Source organism: Dendrobates tinctorius, unplaced genomic scaffold (genome assembly GCF_039654945.1).
Source record: "Dendrobates tinctorius isolate UK_male_01 unplaced genomic scaffold, ASM3965494v1 ptg000232l, whole genome shotgun sequence".
Taxonomy (NCBI): domain Eukaryota; kingdom Metazoa; phylum Chordata; class Amphibia; order Anura; family Dendrobatidae; genus Dendrobates; species Dendrobates tinctorius.
Genome location: NW_027361899.1, coordinates 7,707,385 through 7,721,904, shown reverse-complemented (window position 1 = coordinate 7,721,904; position 14,520 = coordinate 7,707,385). Strand labels below are relative to the sequence as shown.

General features: G+C 52.8%; 1 protein-coding gene across 2 annotated transcripts in view; it reads left to right on the top strand.

Moving 5' to 3' along the window:
* Positions 1 to 13,214: 13,214 nt before the first annotated feature.
* Positions 13,215 to 14,520, top strand: part of MOCS1 (molybdenum cofactor synthesis 1) — a 52,787-nt gene continuing 51,481 nt past the window's right edge. Inside the window, exon 1 of one of the 2 annotated variants that reach the window (XM_073556298.1) lies at positions 13,215 to 13,478. In XM_073556298.1, coding sequence (XP_073412399.1) covers positions 13,350 to 13,478 — 129 coding nt within the window. In that variant the 5' untranslated portion in view covers positions 13,215 to 13,349. The remainder of the gene's footprint in view (positions 13,479 to 14,520) is intronic. The other variant, XM_073556297.1, reaches the window with a different exon arrangement.

Below are 14,520 nucleotides of genomic sequence, written 5' to 3'. Positions count from 1 at the left end.
GAAAATTCCGCAATTTTCCAACTTTGAATTTTTATGCCCTTAAATCACAGAGATACGGCACACAAAAAAGTTAATAAGTAACATTTGCCACATGTTTACTTTACATCAGCACAATTTTGGAACCAAAATTTTTATTTGTTAGGAAGTTATAAGGGTTAAAAGTTGACCAGCGATTTCTCATTTTTGCAACACCATTTTATTTTTAGGGACCACATCACATTTGAAGCCACTTTGTGGGGTCTATATGATAGAAAATACCCAAAAGTGACACCATTCTAAAAACTGCACCCCTTAAGGTGCTTAAAACCACATTCAAGGAGTTTATTAACCCTTCAGGTGCGTCACAGGAATTTTTTGAATATTTAAAAAAAATTAACATTTAACTTTTTTTCACAAAAAAAATTACTTCAGGTTCAATTTTTTTTATTTTACCAAGTGTAAGAGGAGAAATTGGACTGTAAAAATTATTGTGCAATTTGTCCTGAGCACGCTGATACCTGAAAAGTGGGGGGGAACCACTGTTTCGGCGCATGGCAGACCTCAGAAGGGAAGGAGCGCCGTTTGACTTTTTCAATGCAAAATTGGCTGGAATTCTGATCGGACGCCATGTCACGTTTGGAGAGCCCCTGATGTACCTAAACAGTGGAAACCCCCCACAAGTGACCCCATTTTGGAAACTAGACCCCCTAAGGAACTTATCTAGATATGTGGTAAGAACTTTGAACCCACAAGGGCTTCACAGAAGTTTATAATGTACAGCGGTACAATTAAAAAATCACATTTTTTCCACAAAATGATCTTTTCACCCCCAATTTTTATTTTCCCAAGGGTAACAGGACCCTAAAAGTTATTGTGCAATTTGTCCTGAGTACGCTGATACCCCATATGTGGGTGTAAATGACTATTTGGGCACATGGCAGAGCTCGGAAGGGAAGCAGCACCATTTGACTTTTTTGGCTGGAATTGAGATCAGACACCATGTCGCGTTTGGAAAGCCCCTGATGTACCAAAACAGTGGAAACCCCCCACAAATGACCCCATTTTGGAAACTAGACCCCCCAAGGAACTTATCTAGATGTGTGGTGAGAACTTTGAACCCCCAAGTGCTTCACAGAAGTTTATAACGCCCAGGCGTGAAAATAACAAAAAAAAATTTTTCCACAAAAATGATATTTTTGCCTCAAAATTTTTATTTTCCCAAGGGCAACAGGAGAAATAGGACCCCAAAAGTTGTTTTGCAAATTGTCCTGAGTACGCTGATACCCCATATGAGGGGGTAAAACACTGTTTGGGTGCATGGCAGAGCTTGGAAGGGAAGGAGCACCATTTGACTTTTTCAACGCAGAATTGGCTGGAATTGAGATCAGACGCCATGTTGCGTTTGGAGAGCACCTGATGTGCCCAAACAGTGGAAACCCCCCAATTCTAACCCTAGCCCTAACCCTAGCCCTAACCCTAACCCTAGCCCTAACCCTAATGGGAAAATGGAAATAAATACATTTTTTTTAATTTTATTATTTTTCCCTAACTAAGGGGGTGATAACGGGGGGTTTGATTTACTATTTATGGCGGTTTTTATGTTTGGCAGCTGTCACACGCTAAAAGACGCTTTTTATTGTAAAAATAGTTTTTGCATCACCACATATTGAGAGCTATAATTTTTCCATATTTTGACCCACCGAGTCATGTGAGGTCTTATTTTTTGCGGGACGAGTTGACGCTTTTATTAGTATCATGTTCGGGCATGTGACATTTTTTGATCGCTTTTTATTTCGTTTTTTGGGACGCAGAATTTACAAAAACCAGCGTTTCATGAATTTCTTTTGGGTGGTGCGTTTACGCCATTCCGGGTGCGGTAAAATTTATAAGGCGGTTTTATTCTTCGGGTCAGTACGGTTACAGCGATACCTCATTTAGGTCTTTTTTTATGTTTTGGCGCTTTTATGCAATGAAAACAATTTTTATATAAAAAAAAATTATTTTTGCATCACTTTATTCTGCGAGCTATAACTTTTTTATTTTTTCGCTGATGATGCTGTATGGTGGCTCGTTTTTTGAGGGACAAGATGACGTTTTCAGCGGTACCATGGATATTTATATGCGTCTTTTTGATCGCGCGTTATTGCACTTTTTGTTCGGCGGTATGATAATAAATCATTATTTTTTGCTTCGTTTTTTATTTTTTAAGGGGTTAACTATTGGGACAGTTTTATAGGGCGGGTCGTTACGGACGCGGCGATACCAAATATGTGTACTTTTATTGTTTGTTTTTTTTCTTATTTCCAAAAAATGAATTTATTGGGGAATATTTTTTTTTTTTTTATTTATTTATTTGGCGATTTTTTTTTTTAATTGTTTTTACACTTTTTTTTTATTTTTTTTTACTTTATTACAATGTCCCAGGGGGGACATCACTGTCCTGTGACAGATCGCTGATCTGTCACATCACAGATCACTGTGACAGATCAGCGATCTGTCACAGGCACTGCACAGGCTTCCTCATGCCTGCGCTTTGCAGGCACTGAGGAAGCCAGCTTCCTGCAGGCCCCCGGAGGTCCCCGTCGCCATATTGGATCCGGGGACCTGCAGGAAAGGAGTCCCCCGCAGAAGCGCTGCACATTGCGCTGCTGTGGGGGGCTCAGGGAAGCAAGGAGGGAGCCCCCTCCCTGCCGATGCTTCCCTTTAACCCCCGGTACACCGCGATCGTGTTTGATCGCGGTGTGCAAGGGGTTAACGTGTCGGGGGCGGTCCGTGACCGCCCCTGACATATTGTGCCGGGTGTCAGCTGTGATAATCAGCTGACACCCGGCCGCGATTAGCGGCGCTCACCACGTGGGCGCCGCTGATCGCGATGACGTAATATTCCGTCCATGGTAATTAGGTCCATGGTCACATGGACGGAATATTACGTCAATTGTAGGTAAGGGGTTAATGTACACTCGCACCCCATCATGACCGGAAAAAACAGAAATGTAGAAATTTTGCAAATTTATTAAAAAAGAAAAACTGAAACATCACATGGTCATAAGTATTCAGCCCCTTTGCTCAGACACTCATATGTAAGTCACATGCTGTCCATTTCCTTGTGATCCTCCTTGAGATGGTTCTACTCCCTCATTGGAGTCCAGCTGTGTGTAATTACACTGACAGGACCTGATTTGTAAAGGCGCACACCTGTCTATATAAGAGCTCACTGCTCACAGTGCATGTCAGACCAAATGAGAATCATGAGGCTAAAGGAACTAGTCAAGGAGCTCAGAGACAGAATTGTGGCAAGGACAGATCTGGCCAAGGTTACAAAAGAATTTCTGCAGTACTCAAGGTCCCTAAGAGCACAGTGGCCTCCATAACCCTTAAATGGAACCACCAGAAGTCTTCCTAGACCTGGCCGTCCAGCCAAACTGAGCAATCGTGGGAGAAGAGCCTTGGTGAGAGGTAAAGAGGAACCTCAAGATCACTGTGGCTGAGCTCCACAGATGCAGTATGGAGATGGGAGAAAGATCCACAAAGTCAACTATCACTGCAGCCCTCCACCAGTCAGGCCTTTATGGCAGAGTGGCCTGACTGAAGCCTCTCCTCAGTGCCAGACATATGAAAGCTTGCGTAGAATTGTTCGATGTACTAAGCTTGGTGCTGTATACATGTACTGATGGTCTGCGTTGATATACTGATGGTGGTGCTTCTTTTGCTGCATTCTTGAACTGACAGTATTTTTGGTGCTGCATTCTTGTACTAACGGTTGTTCTGGCGCTGCATTCATGTGCTAACAGTGTTTCTGATGATGCATTCATGTACGGGTGTTTCTGGTGCTGCATTAATGTACTTGTGGTGGGTCTGGAGCAGAATTCCTTCACTGATGGTGGTCCTGCACTCATGTGTTGACAGTGGTTCTGATCTTGTACACATGTAGCAATCTTCTATAATGTGTTTCATGGCTATGATAACACTTAAAAAGTGTCAAGTTGTCGAGTTTCAGCTCCCCAAAAATAGTCACCATACAGGGTTCCCGGGACAGGGCATGCACATTTCCTTGCGCCTTCCCTTCTCGTTGTTCCACCGAGAAGCTAAAATTGTGAAGTGACAGGAACCATCTGGTGACCTGAGCATTCCTCTCCTTGTCATTTCTCATCCAGACCAGGGCTGTATGATCTGTCACCAAGTGAAATGGTCTCCCAAGTAAGTAATAGCGTAGGGACTCCAAGGCCCACTTAATGGCCAGGCACTCCTTCTCCACTGCGCTATAATTTTTCTCAGCTGTGGTAAGTTTCCTACTCAAGTAGTTGACTGGATGTTCTTCTCCATTCACTTCCTGTGACAGGACCGCCTACCTCATAGGTGTCCATTTGTTCAATAAAACCTTTCTTGAAGTTGGGGCTGGGGAGGACAGGCTGTCCACACAATGCCAACTTCATGGATGAGAACGCTTCCTCCACCTGGAGGTTTCACCAAACCATGACCAATTTTCTTTCCTATAGCAGATTGGTTAAGGGTGCCGATGTCCCGGTAGAATTAGGTATAAACCGTCGGTAACACTCAGGAACGCTCTTGCCTGTTTAGTAGTAAGAGGCTGGGACCAGTTTTGGATGGGCTCAATCTTGTTTATTTTGGGTTTGATAACCACACTGCCAATCATGTACCCCCAGTACCGGACTTCCTGGAGACATATTGCACATTTTTGGGGTTCACTGTCAATCCCGCGACCCTGAGCGAATTCACTACCGCTTATACCTGGGACAAGTGGTTATGCCAATTGGTACTAATGATGATATCATCCAAGTACGCTGATGCATACTTCTGATGCGGTTCCAGCACTATGTCCATCAGCCTCTGGAACGTGGCCGGGCCCCATGTAACCCAAAAGGCAAGACGACATAGTGATAAGACCCTCCGGCGTTATAAAGGTGGTCTTCTCTTTTTCCGACTGTCAGAGGCACCTGCCAGTAATCCTTGGTCAGATCGAGTGTCGTGAAGTGCTGGACTTGGCCCAGTCTCTCAATCAGCTCGTCCCCCTGCCCATTGGATACAGGTCAGTTTTGACACTTCATTCAATTTTTGTAAATCGTTAAAAAATCGCAACAATCCGTCCGGCTTCAAAATCAGAACAATGGGGCTAGCCCAGTCACTCCGGGACTCCTCAATTGCCCCTAGCTGGAGCATTTGTTTTACTTCACCCCCGATGGCTTGCTTCCAGGCCTTACCTGAGGCTCAGTGACAATGTGATGTCAGATGAGAGATGTACGGCTGGGCAGTTCTGAGAATACGTCGGTACTCCACTTATCTTTACCTCTCTCCCGGCCTCCTGCCGGGCCGGTGTAGGAGGGTCCCCAGATGATAAGACTGTAGGCGCATCCGTAGTCACACACTCCTGGTCCTTCCAAGCTTTTAGCAGATTTACATGATACCTTTGCTCAGGTTTCTTCTTCCAAACTAGCATACTCTGTAATTTACCTTCCCAACCTTTTCCCAGACTTCACACAGCCCTTGCCACTTGGCCATCAGCTTACCTTCTGCCGTGGGCACTAAGACTAATATCCCGATCCCCTGTTTTAAAGGGCCAGTGGCCTTTCCATTATATGCTCGGCTCTGCGCTGCCTGTGCATCTATCAGATGTTCTTTCTCTATAGACATGACAGCCGCGATCCGTTCCTGCATACTCACCACGTGCTCGGTTACGCTCTTGTGTTGAGTAGGCTCCTGTTCCCATGACTCTTTTCCTACGTCCAGCTGGTCCCGGGGATGTCTGCCGTATAATAGCGCAAAGGGTGAGAACCCCGTTGAAGTCTGTGGTAACTCATGGATGGGAAACATTATATAGTGCAGTGACATGTCCTAATCCCTTCCATCTTTGGGAGACCACTTTTTTAGCATAGATTTTAGGGTTTTATTAAACCTTTCGACTTACTGGTTGGTCTGTGGATGGTACACCGCCGTACGCAGTTGTTTGCTGTGGAGAAGCTTGCACAGTTCCTTCCTCACCTTGGACACAAATGGAGTCCCCTGATCCATGAGGACCGGTAGCCCAAGGCGACAGAACATGGTAAACAGCTCCCGGGCGATACGTTTAGCCGAGGTGGGCCGAAAAGGAATGGCCTCCTGGGCCCGAGTGTCATAATCTACTACGACCAGAATATGTTGGTGGACCCGGGAGGATTTTACTCTGGGGCCTACCAGATTCATAGTTATCTGTTAAAAAGGTACCTCAATAACAGGCAGAGGAACCAATGGAGTCCAGAAGATTGCAGGGGGTGCGGTCAGCTGACACTCAGGACACGACTCACAAAACCTCAGCTCCTCGGCATAAATCCCGGCCTAAAAGAACTGCTGAAGAACACGCTCTTGTATCTTTGTAACTCCTTGGTGATAACCCAGCATGTGTTTGTGGGCCATCTGACGCACCACCTGGCACTACGAATGGGGCACTACTAACTGTTCCAATGCTTCATCCTGGATTGTGTCCACCTGATACAGCAAACCCTGGATATCCACCATACGCGGAAAAAATGTCTCTGCCCCAAGTTGCTGAGCCACCTCATTTATTTCTATCACCCGTCCAGTGCCAAGTCAGGGTGGGATCCTGGAGTTAAGCTGTCCCTCTTTCCCTTCTTCAAAAGTTGGGAGATATGCCTTTCAGTTTCCAATAGTCCTGGGCATCGTCCCGACTTAGGTCAAAGTAGGCCTTCTGGGTGTCTCCCATCAAGAACAGGGCCACTACTTCAGCCAGTAAGGAAGTTGTCAGGCTCTCCGTCTCTGATGTGCATTCAAACACAGTGAGGAAAGCTTCCATGTCAATGCTGACCGGACTTTGTCCCAGGCCACATGACAAACCAGAGTTAGTAGTGGGAGCATCTGTTGTAGGGCCACAATCTGCTGCAGTATCAGATTGTTCATCTGCTGCTGCTGTTAGCGCTGCTCCTGCTGTTGGTTCTGCTGCTGTTGTTGCCGTTGCTGCTGATGATGCAGTTCCTGCTGTTGGTGCTGCTGCTGTTGGTGCTGCTGCTGTTGGTGCCGTTGTTGCTGCTGTTGGTGCGGCTCCTGCTGTTGGTGCTGCTGCTGCTGTTGGTGCTGTTATTGCTGCGGCTCCTGCTGTTGGTGCGGCTCCTGCTGTTGGTGCTGTTTCTGCTGTTGCCGCTGCTGCTGTTGATTCGGCTCCTGCTGTTTCTGCTGACACTACAGCTGCTGCTGCTGGGTGAGGACCAACTGCTTCAGTATTTCCTCCATATTATAGGCAGGCCAGGGCTGTAGTGTTGCAGGCTTAATTACAGACATATTAAAGCACAGAAAAAAAATCCCCCAGATAACTATGATCCTTTCACACAATTACAATTACCAAAAAAAAGCAAATGAAGGACTAAGATCAAATTTGTAAAAAAAATATAAATTCAAATTTTATTGTATCTCATGAAAAACTACAAATTACAACACAGTAAAATAGAGTACCAAATAGCAGGGACCAAGTAACAATGAAGCACACAGGAGGTATAACCCAAAAGCACTATGATATACAAAGGTATGCGCAAAAAAATAAGATGCATAAATACCTAAGCTGCCCCATTAGCGTTATAAGGGTTACACAATACTAGTACTGTGATGAGCCTCAACGGGAGATGTCACAGTGGCAGTGACCCGGTCCGTGGCCCTGGGCGCCTGTTGTAAAGGGAAAGTTTATGAATGATTTGTGACGCCACCTGTGGTGTTCGGCAATGAAGGTGTTAAGCCGACGCTGCAGACAGATCCTCTGGGACAGATGGTGTGGTGCAGCTATGATGTTATAGCCCTCCACAGGTAGGGCTGTAGTCCCAGGGCAGGATAGGTGAAGAGACACTTAGATGGTGTAGTGCCGGGCGCAAGGGATGTAGCAGTGCTGGATGTGTTGGCACAGGAATAAGTGGAGGACACCAGGGCATGTAGTTCCAAAGCTTTACTCACAGTCTGTTGCAGGTACAGGTGCCCGCATCCGTGCCGTGTCCTGCGGGTCAGGAGCTCAGCCAACCACCAAGCAAGATGAAGTACTCCGTTCCAACACTCCGCCAACATATGTGCCTTTTCTGAACGTCTCCCTCTTAGCGCCTTTAGTGAAGTACTCTCAGTACTGAGTTACACTGGAGTTCCTCCTGTCAGATGTTCCTATGAACTCTACTTGTACGGCAGACAGCTGTAGCCTGTGGGTCGCCCCCCCAGGGCTGTGGGGTACTCGGTACCAGGCCGGTGTCAGGGTAATGTGTCACAGCAGCGGTGACCCGGTCCGTGGCCCTGGGCACCCAATATCAATGGCGGTGGTGTTAAAGGTGTTAGAGTTTATTGGTATAGTTCGTGACGCCACCCGTGGTATTTGGCAAGTGAGGTGTTAGCCAACGCTGCGTACAGATCCTCTGGGACTGATGGTGTGGTGCAGCAGAGATGGTATAGCTCCCCACAGGTGGAGCTGTAGTCCCTGGGCAGTGTAGGTGCAATGGATGAGGAGAGGCGCAGAATGGTATAGATGTTGTTACCCAGATGTAGTGATGCGGGAATAACTGGAGGACACCAGAGTATGCGGTTCCAAAGCTTTACTCACTGTTTGCAGTTCACACACACGCCTGCCTCTGTACTGTGTTCTCCAGGTCAGGGCTCCAGCCAACCTCCAGGCAGGATAGGATTCTCCCTTCCACACTCCGCCAACATGTACCTTACTGAACGACTCCTCCAATGCGCCTTTAGGTGCGAAGCACTCCAGTACTTAGTTACCCTGGGATGCCTCTCTCTAGGTGTTCCTAGTCTCTACTTGTATGACAGACAGCTGTAGCCTGCTTCGGGGACTCTTCTCCTGAGTCCCGGCTCTCTATCCGTTTCGCTGTTGTGTCCCAAGGCTATGGTGGGAGCAAGGCGTTAGCGCTCACTACTCCTCCGGTGTCTGTTGCCGGATATAAAGATCCTGTAGCTGTTAGGTGGCCCCACTGAACTATCCTGTGTGTGGAATGCAGGTCTGGAGCGTGGTCAGGAGTTCCCACCTTACCTGGATGGTCGGGCACTACACCTTAGGAGAAGGTGCAGTACCTCTGTGGCGACTGAAGCCTCAGGGGCGCCACACCTGCTTCGGAGACTCCTTGCTTCTAAGTCCCGCCTCACTATTATGTTGCTGTTGTGCCCCAAGTCTTGTGTGGGAATAAAGTGGTGACAACTTCTATTCCTCCGGTGTCTGCTGTAGGACCATTAGTATCCGTACAACCTCGGGGACCGGACCCCGGCCATGCGCTGTGAACTTGGGAAGGGTTCTCTCTTCCAGCCCTGATCTTTAGTCCTCCTATTCTCCTCACGTTCTGTGCTAATCCTTCTTCCCAATGTAGAATCAAGCTTCCCTTCTCTGTCTCTTTCCTGTGCCAGCAGACCCAGATCACTGTGGCCTGCTGCAGCACTTCCTTCTTCCATCCCTCTCCCGGGGATCTTCTCTGTCCTTCTACATCCTCACTCACTGACTGAATCACTGACTCAACTCTTCCCGCTCTTTTATGTGAACTCAGCTCCACCCGCCTCCCAGCACGCTTCGTGTTCCAAGCAGGGAGCCGCCAAAGGTGCTTTGCTACTCTACTTTGTGGTGTGGTGGTGCAGGTGTTGGAGCGTGGTCAGGAGTCTCCACCTTACCTGGATAGTGGGGCACCACATCTCAGGAGGAGGTGCAGTACCTCTGTGGCGACTGAACCCTCAGAGGCGCCACAAATATCCTATGTATCCCTTATGTGAACTGCATCAGTATCTGCTGAAAAAAGTAGATCAATGGTAATTACCTGCAGTCATGATGCAATTGGGGGTAACCGCCTGTGATAAAGCACTTCAATTTTTAAGCATTTTATTTCTTTATTTTATTTCTTTCTTTTACTGTGTTGTAATTTGTAGTTTTTCATGAGATATAATAAAACATGAATTTATAATTTTTTACAAATTTGATCTTAATTACAGACATGCAGCTTGCTTTGGGGAATGCCTCAGTACACACTGACTGTATTTTCCACCATATGTAAAGCTGCAGCTTTCAGGATAGTGCAGTAATTAGGCAGTGACCCAGGATATTCCCACGTAAAAGTCTTTAGCTTGGCAACTTACAACTAGGGATGAGAGAATAGTGAAATACTCGGACTCGTAACGACTCCAATGTAAGTCTATGGGAAATGCGAGTAACGGACTGTGCGGGGACTGTGCTGGACTGTGCTGGACTGTGCTGGGCTGTACGGGACTGTGCTGGGCTGTGCGGGACTGTGCGGGACTGTGCTGGGCTGTGCGAGGACTCTGCGGGGCTGTGCGAGGACTCTGCGGGACTGTGCGGGACTGTGCGGGGACTGTGCTGGACTGTGCTGGGCTGTGCGGGAACTGTGCGGGACTGTGCTGGGCTGTGCGAGGACTCTGCGGGACTGTGCGGGACTGTGCGGGGACTGTGCGGGCTGTGCGGGAACTGTGCTGGACTGTGCTGGGCTGTGCGGGGACTGTGCGGGCTGTGCGGGAACTGTGCTGGACTGTGCTGGGCTGTGCGAGGACTCTGCGGGACTGGGCTGTGCGGGGACTGTGCTGGGCAGTGCTGGGCTGTACGGGACTGTGCTGGGCTGTACGGGACTGTGCTGGGCTGTGCGGGACTGTGTGGGACTGTGCTAGACTGTGCTGGGCTGTGCGAGGACTGTGCGGGACTGTGCGGGACTGTGCTGGACTGTGCTGGGACTGTGCGGGGACTGTGCGGGCTGTGCGGGAACTGTGCTGGACTGTGCTGGGCTGTGCGGGGACTGTGCAGGCTGTGCGGGAACTGTGCTGGGCTGTGCGAGGACTCTGCGGGACTGTGCTGGACTGTGCTGGGCTGTGCGGGGACTGTGCTGGGCTGTGCTGGGCTGTGCGAGGACTCTGCGGGACTGTGCTGGGCTGTGCGGGGACTGTGCTGGGCTGTGCGGGACTGTGCTGGGCTGTGCGGGACTGTGCTGGACTGTGCGAGGACTCTGCGGGACTGTACTGGGCTGTGCGGGACTGTGCGGGACTGTGCTGGGCTGTGCGGGGATTGTGCGGGCACTGTGCTGGACTGTGCTGGGCTGTGCGAGGACTGTGCGGGACTGTGCGGGGACTGTGCGGGGCTGTGTGAGGACTCTGCGGGACTGTGCTGGGCTGTGCGGGGACTGTACTGGGCTGTGCGGGGACTGTGCTGGACTGTGCTGGGCTGTGCGGGGACTGTGCTGGGCTGTGCGGGACTGTGCTGGACTGTGCTGGGCTGTGTGAGGACTCTGCGGGACTGTGCTGGGCTGTGCGGGGACTGTGCTGGCTGTGCGGGACTGTGCTGGGCTGTGCTGGGCTGTGCGGGGACTGTGCGGGACTGTGCTGGGCTGTGCGGGGACTGTGCGGGGACTGTGCGGGGACTGTGTGGGACTGTGCGGGGACTGTGCGGGACTGTGCTGTGCTGGGCTGTGCGGGGACTGTGCTGGGCTGTGCGGGACTGTGCTGGACTGTGCTGGGCTGTGTGAGGACTCTGCGGGACTGTGCTGGGCTGTGCGGGGACTGTGCTGGGCTGTGCGGGACTGTGCTGGACTGTGCTGGGCTGTGTGAGGACTCTGTGGGGCTGTGCGGGAACTGTGCTGGGCTGTGCTGGACTGTGCGGGACTGTGCTGGACTGTGCTGGGCTGTGTGAGGACTCTGCGGGTCTGTGCTGGGCTGTGTGAGGACTCTGCGGGACTGTGCTGGGCTGTGCGGGGACTGTGCTGGGCTCTGCGGGGACTTGCTGGGACTGTGCGGGGACTGTGCTGGACTGTGCTGGACTGTGTGAGGACTCTGCGGGACTGTGCTGGGCTCTGCTGGACTCTGCGGGACTGTGCTGGACTGTGCTGGGCTGTGCAGGGACTGTGCTGGGCTGTGTGAGGACTCTGCGGGACTGTGCTGGGCTGTGTGAGGACTCTGCGGGACTGTGCTGGGCTGTGCTGGACTCTGCGGGACTGTGCGGGACTGTGCTGGGCTGTGTGAGGACTCTGCGGGACTGTGCTGGGCTGTGTGAGGACTCTGCGGGACTGTGCGGGACTGTGCTGGGCTGTGCAGGGACTGTGCTGGGCTGTGTGAGGACTCTGCGGGACTGTGCTGGGCTGTGCGGAATATTGCGAGGCGAGTAGAGAAATAGTCGCCAGGATTCGAATGCCGCATTACTCGCCGAGTGCCGAATCCTAACGAGTATGCTCGCTCATCCCTCCTTACAACCTAAAGGCGGCCATCATCCTCCACATCACAGCCGGACGGTCGGGGGGCGTCGGCGGCTTTGCTTTCTCTGGCGCTGGCCGTTGTTCAGTCTCACTCATCATACACAAAGCTCTGATGTAAGCAAAACCAAACACTGACACTGACTCACCCAAGCCTCAACTCACAGCCTAAATGTGAATCGTGGCCATGGGCGGGATCCGTCCCTCTACCTTCCTACAGATCTGTCCAAAAATGCGCATCCTGGGGGACATGTAACGACCCTCGTATATCACCTCCTCACAGTATATTGTATCATTGAATCTAGAAACGTGTGATCTATAAAAGTAGAGATAAATTACACCAATCGCTAAAGGCTGAAAAGAAGAAAAAAATACAAACGACACGATGGAGGTTTCATTTGGTTGCGGCAACGATGCGAAAAAACAAGAAGAGATCAGAACCCGACATGTGGCCAAAACTGCGAGAAGAAATCAGCCGCTCGCCAAGAAGAAACCCCGAGCTCAGCGCCGCCGCGATACGGCGTCACACGGGGAGGCTGAGACACAACTATTCGCTTCCTAAAATTGTGAATGTATTTTAAGCTAATAAAATAGTAAAAAAAAAAACCACATCAAAAGACAAAAGCAAACGCTCTTTCCCCATTCAGCCCTGTATCTTGTCCAACTGAAAAACAAGTCCTCAATCCTCATGTGTTTGTGAGCAAAAAATAGTCATGGCTATTCAGAAAAGCAGAGAAAACATGAAGCTGCAAAAACAAAAAAAATTGGGAGGGAAGGGGTTAATAATAGAAATCCGGAAATAATATTAGAATAAGGTCAGCGGCCAGCAGGTGGAGCTCGCCCTCAACACTCATGCACACAACAGCGGCCTCAACTTACAGCAAACTACAACTCCCGAAATCCTCCGCACCCGGAAGTATGAATGCCTTCTCTGATAGGCGAGTGGTGTGACAGAACAGACTCTCATTGGCTGTTATTTTGACATGTGGGACTGTTATTGGGTCCTGTTATGGTGACAGTCTAAGGGTGATTGGCTGCTGGAGTGACAGCGCGGATGGTGATTGGCTGGAAGTGACGGTGTGGTCTGTGAGGGGCTGTGCAGTGCTAGTAGTGGAGAGTGAGGGCTGCGGATCGGCCGCTCAGCTCCAGCACAGCCGGGACATGGCGGCGGGCGGAGGACGGCAGTGCGGGCTGCTGCGGGGCGCCATCCTGCGCATCACACCGCGGGGAGGCTGCAGGCGGAGCTGTGTGTCCGGGGCGCCCGCTGTGGAGGTGCCGAGCGGCGTCCAGGTGAGGAACCGTCTACAAATCCGCAGCAAATCCGCACAAATGACCCCGCGCCCTGCCCCGTCCCCCGCGCCCTGCCCCGTCCCCCGCGCCCTGCCCCGTCCCCCGCGCCCAGCCCCGTCCCCCGCGCCCTGCCCCGTCCCCCGCGCCCTGCCCCGTCCCCCGCGCCCTGCCCCGTCCCCCGCGCTCAGCCCCGTCCCCCGCGCCCTGCCCCGTCCCCCGCGCCCTGCCCCGTCCCCCGCGCCCTGCCCCGTCCCCCGCGCTCAGCCCCGTCCCCCGCGCCCTGCCCCGTCCCCCGCGCCCTGCCCCGTCCCCCGCGCCCTGCCCCGTCCCCCGCGCCCTGCCCCGTCCCCCGCGCCCTGCCCCGTCCCCCGCGCCCTGCCCCGTCCCCCGCGCCCTGCCCCGTCCCCCGCGCTCAGCCCCGTCCCCCGCGCCCAGCCCCGTCCCCCGCGCCCTGCCCCGTCCCCCGCGCCCTGCCCCGTCCCCCGCGCCCTGCCCCGTCCCCCGCGCCCTGCCCCGTCCCCCGCGCTCAGCCCCGTCCCCCGCGCCCTGCCCCGTCCCCCGCGCCCTGCCCCGTCCCCCGCGCCCTGCCCCGTCCCCCGCGCCCTGCCCCGTCCCCCGCGCCCTGCCCCGTCCCCCGCGCCCTGCCCCGTCCCCCGCGCTCAGCCCCGTCCCCCGCGCCCTGCCCCGTCCCCCGCGCCCAGCCCCGTCCCCCGCGCCCTGCCCCGTCCCCCGCGCCCTGCCCCGTCCCCCGCGCCCTGCCCCGTCCCCCGCGCCCTGCCCCGTCCCCCGCGCCCTGCCCCGTCCCCCGCGCTCAGCCCCGTCCCCCGCGCCCTGCCCCGTCCCCCGCGCCCTGCCCCGTCCCCCGCGCTCAGCCCCGTCCCCCGCGCCCTGCCCCGTCCCCCGCGCCCTGCCCCGTCCCCCGCGCCCTGCCCCGTCCCCCGCGCCCTGCCCCGTCCCCCGCGCCCTGCCCCGTCCCCCGCGCTCTGCCCCGTCCCCTCAGTTGCCCCCGCGCCCTGCCCCGTCCCCCGCGCCCTGCCCCGTC